The sequence below is a fragment of the Conger conger genome, chromosome 7, assembly GCF_963514075.1.
Source record: "Conger conger chromosome 7, fConCon1.1, whole genome shotgun sequence".
Taxonomy (NCBI): domain Eukaryota; kingdom Metazoa; phylum Chordata; class Actinopteri; order Anguilliformes; family Congridae; genus Conger; species Conger conger.
In genome coordinates this window covers 5,291,456-5,316,639 of record NC_083766.1, presented here as the reverse complement: position 1 = coordinate 5,316,639, position 25,184 = coordinate 5,291,456, and the positions used below count along the sequence as shown (strand labels likewise).

General features: G+C 43.0%; 1 protein-coding gene across 1 annotated transcript; it reads left to right on the top strand.

The window, feature by feature from the left end:
- Positions 1-181: 181 nt before the first annotated feature.
- LOC133132490 (mucin-2-like) lies at positions 182-19,793 on the top strand. The gene is made up of 30 exons (XM_061247946.1): positions 182-1,373; positions 1,494-1,550; positions 2,137-2,184; positions 3,628-3,710; positions 3,854-3,918; positions 4,461-4,512; positions 5,024-5,061; positions 5,138-5,271; positions 5,617-5,728; positions 5,908-5,984; positions 6,478-6,525; positions 6,975-7,042; positions 7,564-7,610; positions 8,111-8,153; positions 8,245-8,267; positions 8,497-8,624; positions 8,786-8,900; positions 9,260-10,024; positions 10,501-10,657; positions 11,172-11,321; positions 12,686-12,808; positions 13,752-13,797; positions 13,956-14,059; positions 14,139-14,263; positions 14,556-14,827; positions 15,068-15,170; positions 16,112-16,395; positions 16,865-16,966; positions 17,513-17,641; positions 18,336-19,793. The coding sequence occupies exons 1-30, from the start codon at positions 182-184 to the stop codon at positions 18,437-18,439; spliced, it is 4,794 nt and encodes a 1,597-aa protein (XP_061103930.1). The 3' UTR covers positions 18,440-19,793.
- Positions 19,794-25,184: the final 5,391 nt, after the last annotated feature.

Here is a 25,184-nt window from a genome sequence, read left to right as displayed (position 1 = left end):
CACTCAACCCGCATCTTCCACACAGTCTCCAACCACAGACATCACATCTACTCAACCCACATTGTCCACAAATCCAACCACAGTCATCACATCCACTCACCCCACATCCTCTATACAACCTCCAGCCATAGTCATCGCATCCACTCAACCCACATCTTCCACACAACCTGCAACCACAGTCATGACATCCACTCAACCCGCATCTTCCACACAGTCTCCAACCACAGACATCACATCTACTCAACCCACATTGTCCACAAATCCAACCACAGTCATCACATCCACTCAACCCACATCCTCCACACAACCTCCAGCCATAGTCATCGCATCCACTCAACCCGCATCTTCCACACAGTCTCCAACCACAGTCATCGCATCCACTCAACCCGCATCTTCCACACAGTCTCCAACCACAGACATCACATCTACTCAACCCACATTGTCCACAAATCCAACCACAGTCATCACATCCACTCAACCCGCATCTTCCACACAGTCTCCAACCACAGACATCACATCTACTCAACCCACATTGTCCACAAATCCAACCACAGTCATCACATCCACTCAACCCGCATCTTCCACACAGTCTCCAACCACAGACATCACATCCACCCAACCCACATTGTCCACAAATCCAACCACAGTCATCACATCCACTCAACCCACATCCTCCACACAACCTGCAACCACAGTCATCACATCCACTCAACCCACATCCTCCACACAACCTCCAGCCATAGTCATCGCATCCACTCAACCCACATCTTCCACACAACCTGCAACCACAGTCATCACATCCACTCAACCCACATCTTCCACACAGTCTCCAACCACAGTCCCCACATCCACTCAACCCACATCTTCCACACAGTCTCCAACCACAGACATCACATCCACTCAACCCACATCTTCCACACAGTCTCCAACCACAGTCCCCACATCCACTCAACCCACATCTTCCACACAGTCTCCAACCACAGACATCACATCTACTCAACCCACATTGTCCACAAATCCAACCACAGTCATCACATCCACTCAACCCACATCCTCCACACAACCTCCAGCCATAGTCATCGCATCCACTCAACCCGCATCTTCCACACAGTCTCCAACCACGGTCCCCACATCCACTCAACCCGCATCTTCCACACAGTCTCCAACCACAGTCCCCACCACATCCACTCAACCCGCATCTTCCGCACAGTCTCCAACCACAGTCATCACATCCACTCAACCAGAATCTCCGACCACGTTCACAGCGTCTACTCAACCCACATCTTCCACACCGCATTCAACTGCATTCCCCCCATCTCCAGCCACATCCAGCATATCACTTCCGGTCACGTCAAAGGAATCTATGACAAAGAGTAAGCCACAGAAATGTACATGCTTTGTACAATTTATTGACCCAATGGCCACAGCGAATACATTTTAACAAATGAAATGTAATGCTAATAAATGTCTTGTTTTATTTTATTTTATTTTAGCATCTACAGTTCCAATTGTCACAGTGCCCATGACTACCTCCGCCAACAACACACCCGGTTAGTACCGCAAAAGGTCTCTCCTGGTTTAGGATCAGGATTGCTGATCTGCACTCATTTGGACTGCTGGGAGCATGTTCAGCGATTGGCAGTGTAGCAACAGTATCCTGTGTTCTCCAGTGTTGGTGAACACAATGACCCTGTCCAATGAAAGTAGCTTGATATAGCCCTGTCCGAGATTTGTCAGACTGCAGACAAACAGATGGACAATGAACGGAAAGTAAAAGTAGTAAAGTGACCAAAAAAGGAAACCGCTGCCGGCAAACCATGCCGCCCTGTCTTCATTTTGTCGGGAACTAAGGGAACTGAAGTGTAGAATAGCCCTGTTATGACCACCAGTCACCACAGGAGGCCGCTAAATCCACCAAAACTGAGGGAATCGTAGATTGCCATTTTAATTGCATTACTTCAATACTTTGAGTTCCATTGTATTACAGCATTATAAAAAAATCACCAATAATTATCTGTAAACTCACAAAGAGACCAGCAAAGCTAGTGAAATACCAGCCAGGTGTAAAGCCTATTATTTCAACAAGTGAAGTTTTTTATCCTAATTTTTACCCTTTTTTCTCCTTCTGTGTTTCAGGCTCCCTGATGCTTCGTTGCAGTTTCTCAGATTTATGTGCCAACAAATGTGAGCTGACTCATTTCATCTTATTGCCTCATCTGATCTAGTGAAAAATTAATTTAGGAAATAATCAAACGGCACGGAGATACAGCTGTTGCCCCACATACTGTTATGCTTTCATCAAGGAATCTATTGAAATCACTGACAAAATGTGGGTGGGCTTGATCCGGCCAAATCATTTTTTCAGGTTAATACTCATGGTTATAGATGGACACAGAGGATAAAGCAATTCATTCCCATAGCCCCTTACATGGATTTCACAAAACTTAGCATTTTACTCATGTCAGCCACCACCAAATGTGTATCAGCCACCAGCATGCGACATGGCAGCCATTTTGAGCAAGAGCAGTCACCATTACATTACATTTTGAAACCCAGGTTACTTACTGTATACATTGTTTTGTGCTAAATGATGGAACATAGTGAGGTTGAAGTCATATGTAAGCAAGCATTCAGAGTTGTCATAGACTAAGCACTCTGAATCTAGCATGCAAGCCCTTTTAACACATCACCTGGAGCAGCCTGTAGCGTAGTGGTTAAGGTACATGACTGGGACTCGCAAGGGCAGTGGTTCGATCCCCGGTGTAGCCACAATAAGATCCGCGCAGCCGTTGAGCCCTTCAGCAAGGCCCGTAACCCTGCATTGCTCCAGGGGAGGATTGTCTCCTGCTTAGTCTAATCAACTGTATGTAGGTTTGGATCAAAGCATCTGCCAAATGACATGTCTAATGCACGTGTGTAGTTTCACAGCGGATAGTTCAAGGGCGGTTCAAAAGAGCTGGACTTAATGGCTTAATTAATTAATAGGTGTGTCTTGGGTGTAACATGCAATAAACCAATCAAATGGTAAATGGTTGGCCTTTATCCAAAGCGCTGTGCAATTAATGCTTCTCATTCACCCATTCATACGCACACTCACACACCAACGGCGATTGGCTGCCATGCAAGGCACCAACCAGCTTGTCAGGAGCATTTAGGGGTTAGGTGTCTTGCTCAGGGACACTTCGACACAGCCTGGGACGGGGGATCAAACCGGCAACCCTCCGACTGCCAGACGACTGCTCTTACTGCCAAAGCCATGTCACCCCCAATCAGAAGGTCATCTTCCATTCCCTTTAATGCCAACTGCGTTGCGTTCGGAGGGCGAACGCATGTTGTGTAGTTGCCTATGTCGACGCATTACGTCATTAAAACTACAACAGGACTTAAGATTTCAGGTTTGGGTTGGTCAAAATGCAAATGCTTTCAGGTGTACAGTAACAAATGAGCAATACGCCCATAATTACCATGACCTCACCACATTTAAAGACCTACTCTCTAAATTGCCGCATTCGTTGTTTGCTATTTTAACAATGAAGGTGACGGGCAATAAGTGCAATACTTGCGTCTCTGAAACTAGCAGTGACACTTGCGGTGGGGTTCCTGCCCCTCTGTGTGTTTGGGTTGCAGCTGCCTTCTACTGGATGGTGCTGGACGTGCACTCAAGAAAGGGCGAGAACAATGAGTCAAGACCTCAAGACATCAAGAACTCGGTAAGCATGTTCACGTGACTCCTGTTTTTCAGGTCGGTTTGAGGCCTCTTTCACTGTCGATGTTGGGATTAGTTCTGATCGACTCAAATTGCACCTGAGTAATCAACAATGAGACGTGACATTGTACTGTTGATCTCTTTCAGCTTCAAAGCGTATTCAATATTTCTGCTTGTGTACAGTCCACTGTGGGAGCATCCCCAAGCAACAGGTAGACCAACTGAATGTGATCACCTACCTCACCACCACGATTATCCTTATATATGCCATAGATTATAATGGCACTTATATATAGTTATTTATAGATATTGTTGTATTGTATTGTATTAGATATTGTATTGTTGTACTCTTTCTAGCTGCCAGCTGTGGTATGCTAGTTTAATTTGATGTATTCTTCAAGGGTTCCAATTGTATCTGTATGGTCACGCTTGGACTCGGAACCGTACTGTCCTCTAGAGTCCTCTTCACACTTGTTCCTGTGATTGATCTGCACTTCATTGTACATCGCTCTGGATAAGAGCGTCTGCTAAATGCCTTGTAATGTAATGTAATATAATATAATCTAGCGTTGCCATGGATGACCATTATGAGATCACAATCACCAGCATTTAGTGAGACTGGATTGCAAGTGCAACCAAAACAGATTTAACCAGATAACACTTAAAATGCTATACTGCAGGGAGTAATCACTTAAATGAAAAACTGTAATACCCAGTGATGATGTTCCATTGTAGAAATATTTCTGTTCTGTAGGGAAGAAGGAACGTGCAAGAATGAAAATGGAACTTTTGTTTCCCTGTTTCAGGTAAGGACCATTCTCTCTGTAACAGACAATGTACTCATATATTTCTTCACATTATGCCTTTGAACGACATAGTCAAAGCAACCCCTCATCTCCAATATTATTATTAAAGTTTGTCATGTCTTAGTGAAGTGAGTGTTCAATGACTAGCAGAGTGATTATTTAATGACATGCATACACTCAAAAAAAAGTGTCTATGAAGGTACAGTACAAATGCTTGTCACTGGGGTGCTACTCTGTACTTTAGGTACATAAAAATGCACCGCTAGCCAGCAACATGTAATTCATTTATACATTTTTTGCTTGTAAAAGATTCTTAGTAGTATACAAGTAGAACATTATTGTACCTTTCGGGTCTCCACTTTTATTCCACGTTTATTTCTCAGACTAGGTATGTGTGCGTGTGTGTGTGTGTGCATGCATGCTTGTGTGTGTGTCTGTGTCTGCGTGTGTGAGTGCGTGTGTGCTGTATGTGTATACGTGCCAATCACAGTTTCACCCTTTTCCTTTTCAGGGGATTGAAGTCACGTGTGATGACAGAGATAAACAAAGGTCAGTATTTCTGCATATTGAGCATGTTGGGTCACTTGAGCAGCTTCCATCTCTAACGCTCCCGTCCCGACTGCAGCCCTGAAAAGACTAACTGCACCGTGCTACTGCAGCTAAGCCGGCTCATAGATGTGTGCGTGCTGCACTGGGCCCTAGAGGACAACAAGGAGACATCCATCAATGCCCACCTGGTGGGGAGGGTGGAGAGAGTGGGTGAGTGCGGGCGAATGAAGTGGGAGGGCAGAGACAGACATGGGCAGCCCTCAGTGGGATTTTGTCAGTTTGACACTGCTTATTATATTCAGTTTCATTCCTTTGGGAATGTGCTTGCTTACTTGTTTAATGTTATGAGTTATTATTCATTTGTGCACTTTTGTAAGTTGCTCCGTGTAAGAATATCTGCTTAAATGTAATAGCGAAATATTTTATGCTGTGTACATTGCTTTACTTTGAGAATGCTGTAATTATGGAGGGGTTAATATTAACTATTTGCATTAGAATGATCACAATGTCATCACGATGTTGCCTGAAGTCACTGGATTATTTGGTTCAATACAGGCAAGGGGCTGTGCACCAATGGAGAAACACTGCCTCCTGGTGGTGGCTTTGAGAAATGCAATTCCACCCTCCCACTTTCTGATGCCTGCCACGCTGAGCAACCTGTCACATGGTAGGGCCCAATGGAAGTCTGAAATCCTTAAAAGTTTCCATCTAAGATACAGCACTAGAATTTAAAAAAAATTAAATACTCTGACCCAAAAGATTGAGGTAATGAATTAGCCTGTTTTTATGATCAACATTTATGATGGATATGCAATGTGTGTGTGTGTGTGTGTGTGTACATTTCAGTAAAAATTATGCAGAAACAGTGGTTGTTCCTGTGGATCCTCTCTCCCCAGTGGATCGGAACTGCTCTGCAAGCAACAGTGAGTTCATATCACAGCTAAATTAACTATTTCTGATTACCAACCAAAGCTATCTTCGCAACCACAAAAAACAAATCTATGATTACTGACCTCAACTACATTAGCAACCACAGATTCAGCCATAATTAATGACTATAGCTACTGCACCTTAGCACTCACATAGACTCATCTACGATTACTGACTATAGCTACCTTAGCAATCACATAGACTCATCTACGATTACTGACTATAGCTACCTTAGCAATCACATAGACTCATCTACGATTACTGACTATTGCTACCTTAGCACTCACATAGACTCATCTACGATTACTGACTATAGCTACCTTAGCAATCACATAGACTCATCTACGATTACTGACTATTGCTACCTTAGCAATCACATAGATTCGACCATGCTTACTGACAACAGCTGCTCCGTCAGTTAGGCCATGTCGGCCATTCAAGGACTGGGTATTTAGTGAAAATGCGTGCTGCTTGTCTGGGTTTCAGAGAAGGTGAAGCATGGCTGTGACTGCACTGCTTTCTGCAATGAAACAGGTGAGCAGTTCAGCGATAATCGTTCTGGTTCCTCAGCGGTGGAATGACTTGCCTACCGCTGTCAGGACAGCAGAATCCCTCCCCCTATTTCAACGCAGACTAAAAACACACCTTTTCAAACTAAACTGTACCTTAGTCCTACCTCCTGATTCCACCCCCCCTGCCCCCACCCCCTTTCCGATATCCCTATCCCTCTTGTCTAACCCCCAAAAAAAAAAAAAAAAAAAAAAAAAAAATTGCACTTATGATGACTGTATGTTTAGAACAGCACTTCATGTGTATTTTACTAGTTTTGGATGTGTTGCTTTAACTTGTGGAAGAACCTATGCACCTATGTAAGTTGCTTTTGATAAAAAGCGTCTGCCAAATGACTAAAATGTAAAAGTAAATATCCCAGGTGCCAAAAAACAGTGTCCCATTCCGTTTCTCACCAACACCTTTTTTCGCAGCTGCATACTATACCCTGACTCTAGGGGTCACTGATCCTAGCATTGTATTTTCGGACATTACATCCTTGGTAAGTTTCCATGCTGTGCTACTAATTACTTGATACATTTTATCAAGTAATTTCCCAATTAATATTGGATCTGATGTAATGATATATTATATTCATAGTCCAATGCCAAGAGGGACCAATTTAATTCTCAATTGCTACATGTATGTGCTGAAACATTTTATAAGATTATAACAGCAAAGTTCACAAGAATTGCAGCACTTTTTTTTTTTTACACTAACTAGGTTTCGATTCAGTTCAATTACATTTTATTTGTGTAGAAAGTTTTACAGAAGACTTTAACAAAGATGCTTTACAGAGTAGCAGGAGGGTGAAAAGAACAGGGAAATCACCAGGCCTGAACCCCCAAATTAATAATCACACAAGGTTTGAGCTTGTGTGTATGAGTGACTGTGCACATTTGCTTTGTCTGTGTGTGTGTGTGTGTGTGTGTGTGTGAATGCATTTGCATATGCATGTGTGCGTGCATGCATGTGCTTTTTAAAGAGAGGAATTCATTTTGTTTACCCTTTCCGATTTCCCAGATCTACAAGCTGGGGTCAACCCCACAGACCTGCAACAACAGCTCAGAGTATGTTTCTCACTGGATTAATTATTTAACATTTTTTTGCCCCATTCTCTGCAAACTCTAGAGACTGTTGTGCGTGAAAATCCCAGGAGATCAGTAGTTCCTGAGATACTCAAACCACCCTGTCTGGCACCAACAATTATTCCACAATCAAAGTCACTTTGATCACATTTCTTCCCCAGTCTGAAATTTGGTTTGAAAAACAACTGAACCTCTTGACCATGGCTGCATGTGTGTATGCATTAAGTTGTTGCCACATGATTGGCTGATTCAATATTTGCATTAACAAGCTGGTGTACAGGTCTACATAATAAAGTGGTCACTGAGTGTATATATCTATAATTAAACAAACATCGGAGAAATGCATGCAGCATCACTAACAAAACTACCCCCACGCCAATGACAGAATATACAATCAAGCCAACCCAAGACAAGTGAGACATGAATGAATGAATTCTATGATGCACTGTTGTTAATCATCATCATCAATCCTCTTTCTTCAGCAATCCCTGCTCTGAGGTTCCCGTAATTTCACAAGTCTATCAGGTATTTTTATTTAAAATGTCAACAGTCAAACTATGTCGCAGTGCTGGCTGAAGGCATATGTGGTAAAGCTTGTGTTTTTTTCTTTCCCTAGGAATGCTTTGGCATGGGGGCACAGTAAGTTTCTTCCACCTGTCATTAAAATATAATGAACAGCTTCTCTAATGTTGATTATTTTTTATAATTCTTTATGAGAGAAACAATGAGGGATTATATCAATGTATAAATATGACTGTAGGTGTTATTCTTAACTCTCTCTCATCCCTCCTCTCTGTCCCTCCTCTCCCAAATATTTTTTTTTGTTCTGTATGCTTCCCCCCGCCCCCTTTCTCCACATGATCACCAGGATTAACAACTGTACTGTGGTTCTGACACTGACCAAAGCTATGAACATCTGTACCCTAAGAGCCACCCTCGTGTCTCTGATTGAGCAAAAGTCAGGCATCTTCTACAATGGCTCCCTCACACGAGTAGGTAAGCACACAATAATTGCTGCGTCAACAAGCTGGTGTTCAGGTCCACCTAATAAAGTGGTCGCTACGCGTATGTTTCAGTGATAGGTGTGCAGAAACAGCGACTCTCTCCCCAGTTAGCTCTTTCACATGCTAACGCTGTTTCCTTTCTTTTCCTGTCAGCAATATGCGGCTGGCCCGCAGGATCTGCCGATAATATCGCCAATTTCACCTGGATCAGCGGCCATCTTGGATACTCTCAGATCTGTCAGAATGACAGCATCATGAGCTTCCACTGGTCAGTGCTGCACTGCCCGCCTTCACCCATGACAGAGGTCCCCGTCCACTCCACCATTTTAAGTACAGATTTGATGTAGTCGCGTGTATTTTTATGTCATAGCCAGTAATTGTTTATGCAGGGGTATGGTCAATATTTTTTTTGAAATTATGTCATTAAGATATATTATTTTTGGGTGTGTACAGGATCTTGTTGTAAAATAGTAAAATGCAGAATGTTTTATGTAGACATTCCTTGCCCTTTTATAGCTGTATATAATCAGCATGCGTTATTTTTTATTTATTTTTTAAATTTCAATATGTGTGAAAAAATATATATTTTTAAAGTATATAACCAAGATGTTTATGTCTTTCCTTTAGCAAAAGTGGTGAAACTCTGGGTGTGCCCCTCACTGAAGTGTGCATGCCAGACCCCCCGTTCATTCTACTCCCAACCACCTCACAGCCAAACACCACAATACAAGACAATGCAACATCTGGCCCACCAATGAACAGTACCAGAACTCTAACAAACATAACAGAGCCTGTCCTGAACACAACAAGGGCTCCATGGAGTTCTACTACCCCTGTCAACACCACCGTGGTGCCTCATCGAACCAATGCAACAGTGCCTTCAGCGAACATCACCACAAACACAACCCAAGTTACAGTTCCCGTGACGACCGCAAACGCTGAGTCTACCACCCCTGTGTTCATCAAAGTCAACACCACCATGGTGCCTCATCGAAACAATGCAACAGTGCCTTCGACGAACATCGCCACAAACACAACCCAAGTTATGGTTCCCGTGACAACCGCAAACGCAGAGTCTAACACCACTGCGTTCAACAACGTCAACACCACGGTGGCGCCTCATCCAAACAACGCGACAGTGCCCTCAACGAACGCGACCCAACCAACGGTTCCCGTGACGACCGCAAACGCGGAGTCGCAGGCGGAGCAGCTGGTGGATCTGACGCGGAACGTCTCCGCCCTCAACTCCTCCCAGGTGGATCGGCTCGTCTCCCAGCTGGAGGAGCTGCTCTCAGGGCCCAATGTCAGCCTGGCCCTCGGGCAAAGCTCGGTCACCATCGTCAGCAACCTGCTCAACGCCTCCGCTGACACCCTGGCCTCGTCCTCCAGAAGGTGGGTCTTCGGCGTCCGACAGTGTCTGTCCCTGACGAGGTCCCTGCTCGCCTATAGCCAGAGACCGTGACCTGTCACCCACGTGAAAACAATGTGTACTGGTTATTTTAATGTGCCACAAATGTGCTAAATATATATAATAGAGCGTTTCATATAATGTAACTCGAGAGTACTACGAGAACAGAGAATGTTCAGAACTATGTTAAAATGGAAACATTGTTCTGATAAAATAGCTTTTGGAGAAAATGACAAAATAAAAATGTCCAACCACATATGCAAATCTTAACATTATGTATACCAATACCAATCACTGATATTCATAATTCAGCCTTAGAAATATATCAGTGATGGTATGGGTATACATAAAGCACTCATCTATTGTGGGGTCCATCCAGCTGCCATCCACTGACTGTGCTATACATTTCCTTGACAAAAGACAGACATATACATTATCGCCACTTACTTCTCCCTGTCAGGATAATAGGATTGGTGGATACAGTTGGACTGAAGCTGGTTGTGGAAGGAGATACAGAGACCATCTTGTCTGATTCAGTTGCATTGGCCGTGAAGAAAGTTGATGGTACCAACTTTCAGGAGACAACCTTTTCCATCACAGACCCCTCCAATGTACAGGTATGATCATGCCTTAAAGCCATGACAAAACCCTTCCCCGAATCTCAGAGTCCAAACACACCGACCCCAGGTACAATTTCCAAATAACATGCGCAAATCCAATAGGATTTTTGCTCCTGTGTGTTTATAGAAGTTACTGTACCCCATTATTTTCCAGAGTTTGCTAATGTATGGGTCAGGCTTTGCTGTGACTGAGTTCTAGTTTCCTGATGCTCCATTACTTGCTAATCAATGTAATCACCATAAAACGTAGTCCTCACGAAGCAATGCAAAACGCATTGCCAGTATGTGCTGACACGTTGATGCACTTGTAGGTTTGTTTGGTGAACAGTATGTGCCGACTTGTTTGACGCACGGTTCGTTTTGCATAGCGAACAGCATGCGCTGACGTGTTTGGTTCATTTGGGAACAGTATGACATATGTGATGCGTTTAGTTTGATGAGTGAACTGCGTGTGCTGACATGTTTCGCGCGTGCGTTGGTGTGTCACGATGTGTTTCTCGTTGTCATGAAGGTCAACCGGGCTTTCAGAGCCCGGACGTCCAGCGCCCAGCAGGGCTCAATTACACTGCCCCCGGACCTGACTACCGGACTGACTCCCCAGCAGCAGCTGCAGGTCTCCAGAGTCCAGTTCAACTTCTACCAGAGGAGCACAGTGTTCCAGGTTGCATCTTAGTTCCTCTTCTCGCTGTTCTTTCCTTGGCTTCTTGCTGGTGAAAATGGCATTTTATGTTTAAAGTGGGGCGGCCTGTAGCATAGTGGTTGAGGTAAATGACTGGGACACGCAAGGTCGGTGGTTCTAATCCCAGTGTAGACACAATAAGATCTGCATTTCTCCAGGGGAGGATTGTGTCCTGCTTAGTCTAAACAACTGTATGTCACTCTGGATAAGAGCGTCTGCCACATGCCATTAATGTAATGTAAAAGTGACTGTAAAGGTTAATCCGTGAATGTATTCAGACTACATCCTATGGGGCTATTGTTGTTTGTATTAAGTATCAGCGAAATTAGAATAATGCACTAACGCACTACAATATCAACTTATTTCAGTCTAAACATTTCCATATATTCCTATTTGGGAATTAAATGGGTGGAGTTCAATGTATTACCATACTTTGAGCTGATTGGGTCCAGATCATTTATGACATCAAGAGGGACCTGTCCTGATGGCTAATAAATGTTTTACTCTCATTGCATATTTCCTCCAATTGTTTAATGTGATTTTTATATATTTTTTTATAGAGAAATTTGTATTGTGAAATTACACTCACTGAGCAGTCTATTAGGTAGACCTGTACACCAGCGGGTTAATGCAAGTATGTACTCAGCAAATCATGTGGCCGGAAGGTGACAGTAAGGCAAATAACCTTCTCTGAACACTCAACTTGTCAAAACTCTTCAGTGGATAGGCTACAGCAGCAAAAGGTTCAGTTAGATGTTCACTAATGGATAACACTATTGCCTCAAAACAAAAATGTTGTGGGTTTGAATCCCGACCTGTGTGTATTTTGCTATTTTTCAGCTCTTAATCCCTCTTCTTCAGTACAATTTACTCTGGGTTGAGTTTAGGAGGGAGGTGGGGTGGTAAGGCAGTCCATGCCACTTCGAATATATATATTTGGTGGATGAGCAATACATTCCTCAGTGATGATTGCTGGTTATTTCTATTTGCAACCCATTTACAGTCACTTTTATTATTATGTAATAGTTACTTATCCACTGCCCCAGATTGTCATAGCATCTTCAGGCTTTCATTGCTTATAGGTAGTTAACTAGTTAAAGCCTGATCCAACTTGTAATTCTTCTATCCCACTGTGTTAGAAGAGACTGCTAGTGTAAATATGTACAGGACACTATGACACCTTTAGAATGAGTAGCCAACTCTGAAGTCTGAAGAAGTCTAGAAGTTACTGTTTGATAACCATAAAATATCTTCCCTGAATTCATTTTTTATTTTAGGTAAACGGAAAAGATTAATATTGACATATTTGAAAATATTAAACTTTTTAAATCTTTCTTTCTCTCCAGGACAGAAACCTTAATGGACGCAGACTGAACAGTGGTATTCTAGGAACAAGCGTGGCAAACCTGTCAATTAGTAACTTAACAAACAATGTATTCATCACCCTGAGGAACAATGAACCTGTCCCTGTAAGTGCAATTAGTCTAAGAGACGTCGAGATTAATTCCTTTTTTTTTTTACAGTTTCTTTCCCTTGTCTCTTTAATTGTTGGGGGATATCCCAATATCTCAGCTGCTTTTCCATAAGATTAAGTTATTGCCTCTTTTACCTCAAATAAATAACTATATGTTTTACAATGTAATGCCCATTGCCTTGCATAGGCTAGCAACACATTCTTGCTCCTGAGTGCATGGGGACTTCGCTAGTCCCTAACAATCACTCAGATGCCTCCTCCAAAAACACACACGTCAGGGTGCTGCTTTCTGCATTCCCACAATATACACTCACTGAGCACTTTATTAGGAACACCCACATATTCTTGTGATTATCTAATCAGCCAATCGCGTGGCAGCAGTGCAATACATGAAATCTGTCAGGCTTCAGAGCAACGAACCTAATAGCGAGACCACAGAAGTTAGAATCAAAGTCTTTATTAACTTTGGTGCAGGCGAAACAGGCGAAGGTCCATAGCAGACAAACAGGTGTGTTAAAGACAAGACCGTTTGTCCGGTTGTAATCCACACCGGGGTTCGGTAGCCAGGCAAACAGATACAACGAGGAAAATCGAAACATAGTTGAGGTCACAGGCAGAAGGTTAATAACAGTAAGGCAGTCCAAACAAGCAGGTAAACAGAAGCGAAATCCGAAAGCACAAACCGGTAATTGAAACAGAGACCAAGAACTGTGGGTCTAACGTGTACAGAAGGGAAATCCAAAAGGCGATGGTTGAAAACAAAACAGGTCGGTACACAGACAGATCAGACAGGAAAACCTGCTGCTTGTTTTATTTTTTACTTTAATGTTTTGCCTGAAGAAGCTCATTTTTAAATGTGTGTGACCTAAATGTGTTATTAATCACTGCTTGCAGTTTTGCATCATGAAAACCGACCAAATTTCTCTCTGTTCCCACAGGAAAACTTTGAACCCTCCTGCGTTTTCTGGGACTTCAGTTTAAATGGTTGGTTTTACTTCTTTCTTTTTTTTGCCAGATTCTCAGAAGAAAGAAATCGACATAACTATAGATTTCACAAGTTGGAGCAGATTCAAGACTTTATATTGTACGAGTTGTCTTATTTCATGTCTTTGGTTTTGATTGGTTTTGATTATTTTTGGTAGATGGATTAGGAGGTTGGAACTCAACCGGTTGTTTTGTTGAAAACTCAACAAACGAAGAGACAAACTGCAGCTGCAACCACCTGACCAGCTTTGCGATCCTTTTGGTAAATTTAACTCAAGCATAGCAATTTGAATAATCCATGTTGAGTGATTTGTGAGTAATTGGCAACTTTACCATTGCAGGACCTTTCAGGAGGAGGCATAACAAACCGTCTACAGGCAACCATCCTTACTTTCATCACCAACATTGGCTGTGGGATCTCTGCCATCTTCCTTTCCATCACCCTGCTCACCTATATTGCCTTCGGGTAAGTTATGCCACCTTTGACGTTTTCCAACGGGTACCCTCAGGGAAACAAGATAGTTCAATGTCTTACTAATAATGCGAAATAATAGTAACACATATAGCCAGAAGTATACCGAGAAATCAGATGAGAATCAGAGAATCATGAATTCAGTTCAAACATCTCTGTCCATGAATCTAGGCTCTGATCCTGCTCTGTATTTACACGGTCACACGCTCCACGTTCATTCGACTCTTAACACTGCTTATATTACTCCTCTTTTAAAAGTAAAATCGAATATTATTTTATTGCATAGGAAATTGCGGAAGGACATCCCGTCTAAGATCCTGATCCAGCTGTGCACAGCCCTGCTGCTGCTGAACCTGACCTTCCTGCTGGACTCGTGGCTAGCGTTGTATCCGCAGGCTAACGGCCTGTGCATCTCCACCGCCTTCTTCCTGCATTACTTCCTGCTGGTGTCCTTCACCTGGATGTGCATAGAGGCCATCCACATGTACCTGGCTCTCGTGAAGGTCTTCAACACCTACGTTTCCAGATACATGCTAAAGTTCTCCCTCGTCGGCTGGGGTGAGTCACCCATTGATCCCCAGATTTCTTGTTTACATAAATTGAGCTGTTGTATCTGGCAACTTAATCCCAAGGAAAGGGTTAGGGTTAGGGTTAGCCCTGGTATGCATTTTCGCTTGGTAAATTCAAACCCATTTTATCTATGACTCACTGAATGTGTTTCTAACTGCAGTTCTACGCGTCATTTATGTGCATGTTTTGTATATATAATTTATTTTTTTCCTTGGCGGCATATTTCAGGCGTACCTCTTGTTGTCGTCATCATTGTCATTGCAATTGATTCTGGCAATAACTACGGCCTGGTCTCCTATGGACGATTTCCTGATGGCACCACAGATGATTTGTAAGTCAGATCTGTCATTCATAACCTAATTGTCAAATGCCGCTGTCATGTCAAATGTTTTCTGGGGAAAATATAGAGAGAGTATCAATACCTATGGACAAAGGAAGTGATTGCTGGAAAGACCACTGCTCCCTGAGGCAGAAGTAAAACATACAGAAATATCAGGAGCCTCTTAAAGGCATGCATAGAGGGATTAATGATTTGTCTTGGAGGATCTCTGGTCCAGCAGAACTCGTTGACTCCATGAATAGTAGGGAACTCAAAAGACTTTAATTGATTATTCACAGCTTTATCTATACTTCAAATTGCACCTTACTGTCATACGGGGAAGACGTGTTTTCTGGTGTCAAGGTGGAAAAACTGATGTCCTGGCTCGCTGTGTTCATTATAAATCCCATGCATGGTTTTGACAGAGGAGGGGTGTTAATTCTGGTGCTCAGATTGAAAAAGCTGTGGTCCTCTGATCCTGAAGTCCAATTGGCTGCACAACGCCTGACGTTCCTTACCATCTTGTTTTCTTAAGCAGTCACTGTAAATGAGAATTGAGTTATGTTTTTCTTTTTTGGTTAAATAAAGGAAAGAAAAAAATTATAATTCAGGATTGAGTGAGTACAGTTTGCCATCCATAAACATACAAACCCAGTAGTTTATTTCTAAATGGTGTACATAATGCTGATGTATGCCTGTTTTTTAATAGGGCGGCCTGTAGTGTAGTGGTTAAGGTACATGACTGGGACCCACAAGGTCGGTGGTTCGATCCCCGGTGTTGCCACAATAAGATCTGCACAGCCATTGGGCCCTTGAGCAAGGCCCTTAACCCTGCATTGCTCCAGGGGAGGATTGTCTCCTGCTTAGTCTAATCAACTGTACGTATGAGCGTCTGCTAAATGCCATTAATGTAATATAATGTTAGCAATGTTATTCCACCCCCTTCTTTTTAGCTGCTGGTTGAAGAATGACGTGGCCTTCTATGTGGCCGTGGTGGCCTACTTCTGCCTGGTCTTCCTGGTGAATCTGACCATGTTTGTGGTGGTCATCGTGCAGCTGTTCCGTATCAAGCGGCAGAACCCCCACAACAGCCAGCACCACAGCACGCTGCGGAGCGTGCGCAGTGTGGTGGGCCTGACCATCCTCCTGGGGCTCACCTGGGGCTTCGCCTTCTTCGCCTGGGGCCCCGTCAACCTGGCCTTCATGTACCTCTTCAGCATCTTCAACTCGCTGCAGGGTGAGACTGCGGCACTGCGTCCGCTCGCTCGCCGCCGCGGTAACAGGGGCGGCCTGTAGTGTAGTGGTTAAGGTACACGACTGGGACCCGGCAAGGTCGGTGGTTCGATCCCCGGTGTAGCCGCAATAAGATCCTCACAGCCGTTGGGCCCTTGAGCCAAGGCCCTTAACCCTGCATTGCTCCAGGGGAGGATTGTCTCTGGCTTAGTCTAATCAACTGTACATCGCTCTGGATAAGAGCGTCTGCCAAATGCCATTAATGTAAAGTAATGTAATGTAATGTAACTGATTCAAGCAGTTTGGTGGACAGGGTTATTTTCTCACCTGATTACGAACTTCCGCCTTAACACAAATTCCCATGAATGTGGTATTCCGCGCGGTTCTGAAGTTTGACTTGAGTAGAAATCCTAGCATGAAGTATCGTACGCCAAGTGAATCAAAGGGAAATGCCGCCTCTCTTTCACACACAGGCTTTTTCATCTTCATCTTCCACTGTGCCATCAAGGAGAACGTGCGCAGACAGTGGAGGGCCTATCTGTGCTGCGGGAAATTGCGGCTGTCTGAGAACACAGGTTTGACCTCTGACCTCATCCACTTCCCGGGGCAACACCCCAGGGCGAGAGCTGCCTCTGTGGCTGATTCAATGATAAGAACGGGCTTGTGCATTCATTCGGGACAGAGGTTAAACACCGGTGGCACGGATGTTGCAGTGGGTAGCACTGCTGCCTCACAGCAAGGGGGTCCTGGGTTCGAATCCCGGTCGGCCGGTGCCTCTCTGTGTGGAGTTTGCATGTTCTCCCCGTGTTTGCGTGGGTTTCCTCCCACAGTCCAAAGACATGCAGGTTAGGCTGATTGGAGAGTCTAAATTGCCCGTGGGTATGAGTGTGTGAGTGAATGGTGTGTGTGCCCTGCGATGGACTGGCGACCTGTCCAGGGTGTATTCCTGCCTTTCGCCCGATGTATGCTGGGATAGGCTCCAGCCCCCCTGCGACCCTGTTCAGGATAAGCGGGTTAAGATAATGGATGGATGGATGGATGGATGAATGTTGTACACCTTTTCCGTGAGCTCTCTTAGGCTCTCCCTTCCAAAACCTGCCTCCCCTTGTGTCGCCTCACAGACTGGAGTCAAACCGCTACCCACCACAGGACAAACAACAGAGTCAACCAGTCGACCAGCTCCCTGCACTACAGCAACACCTCCAGCAGCTCCGTCCTGGCCAGTGACAGTGTCCAAGCCGGTGGCATTGGTGAGCACCAGCGGTCTACTCTCCCACTCCTCATCTAGCACACAGTTACTCAGCCTTATTTATAACATTAATTATATAACACGTGTGGAGTGTTATTTGAAAGAATTTAATGAGCATTTTTAAATGTTTGAGATATTTAAGATGTTTCCAGTATCCTGTTTGATGCAGGGCTGGGGGCTGGCCACTGATCGCGTGGTGAACAGACAACACAAAGTCAAAAGAAATGTTTTGGCTTGAGCGGCTTTTATACAACAAAAACTGCTAAAATATTGTCTTGAAACACAAAATAAAGTCAACGAAACACTCCCAAGGAGGGGAAGACAGGCAGGCAAAAAAAAGTCTTGCATAACCAAGAATGCAAAGGAACCCACCAGTCTTCCACATTCACAACCAGTCAGTGTCCAATGCTGACTGCTGACTGGTTGTGTCTCCCTGGCCTGAGAACCAGGCCTCTCTTATGTAGCCCATCACCATTAGATTAGGTAATGGGCCACAGCTACAATGACGACAATTAATCACAGCTGTGGCCGTACCTGTATATAGGGCTGGTTCTGTAATGTAACGTAATGTAATGTAATGTTCTGTGTCCTGGTGGACAGCACCTCAATCCCATGGTCAAAGTCGCTTTGTCGCTGCCACACAATTGGCTGGAGCGCAGGCATACCCTTATGTAAAATGTCTTCACCGGCTGCAGGTGGTGTGTATGACGACAGACAGATCACAGCTCTGGAGGAGACTCACGGGGACGTGGTTCTGAATGACATCCACAGTCGACACAGTACGCCACGGGGGCAGTGAACTCTGGGGGGAAAAGAGACCTGGCACCCTACAGTAGGCCAATAGACACTTTAAAGTGTTTCAGACTATGTGTGAGCTAGATTTCTATTTTAAAGACATCAGCATATTAAATTCGCCATACAGTATTTGTACTATGTATGAAGGTCTGCATGATTGCGGTTGATTATTAACTGCCGTACTGTGTTTCTCCGATTCGTGAAGGAGTCCTTCAATGTTTCTAGAGTCAGACACTAACAATTACACGACTCACACGTCTGACACACACACACACACACACATACACGCACACACCCAACCCTATTCAACCCTAAACCTCTACGCAGATGTATGCAGTCATAGACAAACACACAAATACCTGATCATACAGTGCTATGAAAAGGTATTTGCCCCTTCCTCGTTCTTTAACTTGTGTTACTATGACGATACAGAAATATTTTGTGGATGAGTCAGGGACAGATTCCTTCACACCATGGCTCTACACTGCACCGCATGATGGCACCCGTAAACTTGACTTCCTGGGTTTCCAAATGCTTTTCACGAGCCCATGGACAGTCAGTGGTCCATATTGTTCTTCGGTCTATGGTAATAAGCAATAAAAGGAAACCAGGCAGGGGGCAAATACTTTTTCAAGGCACTATATATACTGTACCAGGACATGAGCTTCCCCAAATTCCCATCATACCCACGAGACAACACAATGGGCTCCAGAGTTATTGCCACCCTTGATAAATATGTGCAAACAACACTGTAAACTAACCAATAATGCAGTTATTGACATAAGCCTTATTTTCCAACACATGAAAAGTATGCTTTATTAATGGGATTCAACAAAAGTCTTACATTTAATAATTCTGGAGCTGGCAAAAACTACAAGGTATTTATAATTATGATAGATATTTAAAGCTTTGTCCCATTACAGTAACATATAATGTTTAATTGCACTCTTTTTTTTTTATTGTTGCTTTCTTTGTATCACAAAATTCCATATATTATATAGGGTACATTGAATAGTGTGAACAATGTATCTTTTTTCACATGTACAGAACATGTATGTTTGTGTAGATGTCCATAATTAATCAATGTACAGTTTAATGTTATTAAATCCGTCAGACTAAATAATTGTAATAAGATGTATTTTGTTATATCTTCTAAGATTTAAGAGCTGTTAAGATCTGTTTTTGTTCTCAGGACGGACTGTAACTGCAATCTACATTTTCACATATACACGTGCTCATTGTTCATACCTCACAATGTACAGTACAGTATCTGAATACAAATAATTAAGATACTGTCTGTAAATTATTGTTTTACAATTTTATTAGCCTAACATTAAATACATTTGTACTTCACATAATTCAGTCTCTTCTGGAACAATAGGTGTGTAAACTTATTGACCTGTCATTTCCCAGGCAATGGTGTGGATGTTATCTTGTTCAATGTGATCAGCACAGTGATGACATGCAGGGTGGTGGTCTCCCTCAATAACCATAAGAGCAGACCTCCCGGGGTTCACCATAGCACTGCAAGTGTGTTCATAAATACATGTTTCTGTACAGTTTTCATGTAGGCCACTGTATTAGAGAATACTTCCTTTAGTCACTAAACGTCGTGGCATTGTGTAAACCGAAGCTTTGTTTAAGCAGAGTGTCCTAACTTAGGCCAAGGGCTCTTTTACGGAGGAGCTCCGCAGAACATAGAAATTCAAAGACGGGTGCGTGGGGGTGGGACCCAAAATGCACGACTCAGAAACAATAGTAATATAAAGACCCCTCAGGGCTTTATTCGGGAGGAATCCCAGGAGCGTAGTCAAAACAAGCAAAGTCCATACACGTAGATCCAGCCAAACAAGTAGTAAACAAACAAAAAGCACGGTGCCGAGGGAAGAGGCAAACTCGTAGTCGGTAGACCTGCTACCGGACCTCCCTGCACGAGAGCTGTCAGCGGGGCAGATGAACAGGCGGACGGCAGGCAGAGGCGTAGTCGTGGGCGAAGCGGGAGTCGAAACCATAAAACAATCGATAACAGGCTTGGATCGTAACGTGTAATCAAACAGCACCCAATGCTCAAGAGTTGCGTAGTAAAACTAGAGGCCGACAATTTCGCAGTGAACAGTTGCGCGACTGGGCTATAAATGCGGGTGTAAACAGGTGTAGACAATTAGTTAGAGCGTAGCAAGGAAATGGAAAACAGGTGCGATGGATGACAAGTTTAACAAGGAGATTAGTAATCGTTAGTAATAAACCTATCCTGCCCTAGCATTAGTAAATTAGTAAATGACATGCACGAGAAACGTAAGGTAACATGAACACATGATTAGTCTTGTTAGTTTCTACCCACTCCTGATCTAGCGTTAGTAGTTTTAGTAAATAGACAAATGGAAAGAATTAGGGAGTGAATGACAGAAAGAGAGAGAGAGAAAAGGCGGAACGCAAGGTTTGCGGAAAAACATGTAAAAGTGTATGCATAAACAACGACCAGTTAACGTAACAATAAACATAAATCAAAACATAACACAAAGCGAAACTAAGACGATAACCACTCAACATAACAAGGTAATATAATCGTACGAAACATAACTAGACATGACAAGAAAATAAATCGTAACGAAACATAACTAAACAACATGACGAACCTAGACTAACATAATACATGATAAGACACTACGTGATTAAGACAACATGAATAAACATAAAACATGGCAAGACAGACCTGAAACGTGACACAGGCATTGTACAAAGACCTTATACATTTACATTTTTAACATTTTTGTCATTTGGCAGACGCTTTTAATCCAAAGCGACTTACAAGTGCATAGGTTCTACCACAAGTCAAAGCATCACATCCATAACTTGGAAAATACACATGGAATGCTGTTCTAAACATATAGTCGTCATCATAAGTGCAATTTCTTTTTTTTTTTTTATATATACACACAGTGCCTGAAGAGAAGAGCATAGATGTGAGAGAACTGTCCTACAGTAACATACATTTAAAATATAGAAAGGTTTATACACATTTAAAAAAATATATTAAAAAAAATATATATATATATATACATATATATATAATGGTAAAATAAATGTTGGCATTTATATAGCACCTTTATCCAAAGCGCTCTACAATGATGCTTCTCATTCACCCATTCATACACACACTCACACACCGACGGCGATTGGCTGCCATGCAAGGCACCAACCAGCTCGTCAGGAGCATTTGGGAGTTAGGTGTCTTGCTCAGGGACACTTCGACACAGCCCGGGCAGGGGATCGAAGCAGCAACCCTCCGACTGCCAGACGACTTACTGCCTGAGCCCCCATATATATATATATATATATATATATATATATAACCAAACACAAATGTTATTCAATACATACAATACACAGATACATATCTGTGTATTGTATGTATTGAATAACATTTGTGTTTGGTTTACCCACATGTTGCATCCAAGATAAAGCCCAAAAATCTGCTAGTGATCTGATCTGATGTAGGAGTGAGAGCGGTTGTGTAATATGACCTAGTCGTCACTGGAGGGCAGCATTGCCTGCCCGCCTGCAGAAACGTTCTCATTTTCTCTCATTGATCCTGTTGCTCAGAATCCTTGAGCTCATCAGCTTGTGTAAGCTTGTCTGCTGTTCTTGTGGCTCAGAGTTATTATACCTCGAAACATTTCATTTCTTTGCTACTTTGACTAACGATATATTCAGTATTTAGTTTAGTTTTTGAGCACTGTCTCAAGTTTATTTGTGCATTACCAACTGGGGCCCTTTTTTTTTTATAGTTAAAATCTGATCGTTCTCTGCACCTCAGCTTCCCACAAATCAAATTCGGGATGCACTTCATTTTCCAAAGCATAGACTCCAGTACAATAGTTCCCTGCACATATTGTAAAGCAGACTGTCACAACAGAGTCCTCTGTCCGCCTGAACCAGAAAACATTGCCCTCCAAACCACCTGCCCGCTCAAACAGACGCTACTTTCGCCCGAGCTCCGCCTTATCGTCTGTGTGGGAGAAAACGCAGCAGGCGAGAATGGACACCTGCAGGTGCAGGAATGATAGTTACCTCTCCTGCCCCGGGCACAGCTCTGGGAAGACGGAGCTCTGGGAAGACCGAGCTCTGCTGCTCTCTCAGCGCAAGTCAGATTCCTCATGTTTTCATCTCGGTGTGCCTCTCCGTCGCGAGACACAGACACCTCCCCTGAGCCTGGACTGGCGCTGCCTTCTTAAAACAATATCCTAGCTTCCACTTAACATCGAACAAAGGCTTAATACTTGGTAGATCCACTAGAATGGGTTTCCTCTAGTTTGAATACATTGACTGATTAATAAGTGATGCTCGAAGCGTTGCTTTTTCACTGGAACTCACCGGTGGAACAAATCAACCTTCTATTATCTTCATGAAGTTGAAGAAATGAAACAGAATATACATGGCCAAAGCCAGCTAGTGTAAAGCGAAGGCCTTTCATACCGTGTGTGAAGAATGCTGAACAATATTGGGCTTCACTAGGAAGTGAAGGCCTTGAAAAAGAAAGTTTAACTGTCAAGGCAAAAACCCTTTGAAGATTTTTACTTTGAGCACCAACAGGAAACAGCAAAAGTAACATGAGAGCACAGTGTGAGAAACTTCTAAATATGGATTGAAATCAAAACTGAAAGAGCACACTCACTCCTGACCTGTTCTTCTAGTCGATTGTCAGGGTTTCTCAACTCATTTTCCATGCCGTACCTTTTTTTTTTTTTTTTAAAGGCCCAGATTGCTGCCTTGTTTAATTGGTATCCAGGTGCAGTCTAATTACCAAACCAATTAATTTTTGCCAGGCGGTCTCCACTCTATTTAAGGCTCATTGTCCCTCCACTCTGTGCTTGAGTGTTGCATTTCACTTCAGACATCGAGCCAATTAGAGGTAGCCTGGAAGACTGGATTTCTTTATATTTTTTTAAAGACATTCAGGAATCCCTAGGCCCAAGGTTAGGGTTTTGATGTGTGATGTTCAGGTTCTCTCTCTGATGCACGTTGCCCCGTATTTGGGCAGCCGTATCAGTCTTCTCGAATATTCTCTCTCACCCTCTGGTTTGTGAAGAGTTAGACTTAGAGAATTACTTGGGGTTATCTCACATTACATTACAGTATAATAATGGCATTTGGCAGACGCTCTAATCCAGAGTGACATACAGTTCATTTTAGACTAAGCAGGAGACAATCCTCCCTTGGGGCAATGCAGGGTTAAGGCCTTGTTCAAAGACCCAACAGCTGTGCGGATGTTATTGTGGCGACACCGGGGATCGAACCAGTGACCTTTCGGGGTCCCAGTCATGTTCCTTAACCACTACGCGACAGGCCGCTATAGGCCGCCCTTATCTTAAGTCAATTCGAAGAACCCTGCTCCAGTGATTCTGTAGAAACTCTTCTGTGGGCAGGAGTGCCGCTTAAGTCTAAATAGACTCTCCTCTAGCACATTTTTCGATTATTTTAGTGGTTATCGCGCGTCCTGTGGGTAACTTTAAGATTCGTCTGGTGCCCCGTCCCCATTCCCTTGCACTAGAGCGTTAGGTTGTTCTCATGTTCTGCATCTGCACGGACGGGGAAGGATAGAATGCTTTTTCAGAGGTATTTCCTTTGAGAAACATTGCTATGTTGTAAAATAATGGGCAACATGCCACAGGATAACACAACCAACATTCTGATTTGTTCACTATTCTACCGTTCATGGCTATGAAGTGCAGCCTTGAGTATTGTGACATTATGGAATTAAAAAATATCTGAGCACAGGATATTTGTGAGCAGTGTGGTGACTGTAATTATTACTATAGCCATTGTTGCTATAGTGATTTGTCATGCTATATGTCTACACAGGTGGACTCAAAAATCAAGGTACAGGAAGTGCCTAAGAAGGTACAAATGCTTGTCGCTGGGGCGGTACCCTATAGTCCCCAAGAATAAACACAGGCTGGTCCACAGAGCGCATCTTTGTGTTCTGGTAGCTTTCTGTGATTCAACTTGTAAACCAAAATTATAGTCACTTGGCCAAATTCCATAGGAAGATAAAAGTGTGAAGGAAAGTATCTCAAAGACCCGGATCCATATCTGTTCCCGTATACAAAAATGAGATGCCTATATGCACAGACCACCTCCAACAGACATTCCTGATTTGATCACGGTGTAGCAACAGTGCAATATTGTTTGTCTCTTTCATTTTTCTGAAAAAAGCAAATTAGATTTCTCTGTCTGAACTCACCACTATAGTTCATATTATTATATTATATTATATTATATTATATTATATTATATTATATTATATTATATTATATTATATTATATTCATCTTGCATTGTGTCCAAGCACCAAGTTAGACCCAAATCAATCAAAATCATCATACAGTAATAGTGACTGCACTGTATATCAAACATAAATGCTTTCATCCTGAAAGCAACGGACATCTTGTACTCTTGATTATAGATGGATTTGGCATTGGTCTTTTGGGGGAAATGTCGCTTAAATGTTTGCCAACCAGCAGTCACATGCCTGGTCAAACCTCCAGCTCGCATGTTGAACAATGGCTTACTTTACATGAAAATTATGTTATCATTTTCCTCTTTATACATTTACAAAGTGAGTATACATCTTTATCTCGTGGCTTTCTAATGGAATGGGTGGTGCTACTGGTGCTATAGTAACACCGGGGGAAAAGTTAGTGGTGCTATCATAGCCCAAAGCACCACCTACAATTTCGCCAAAAAACA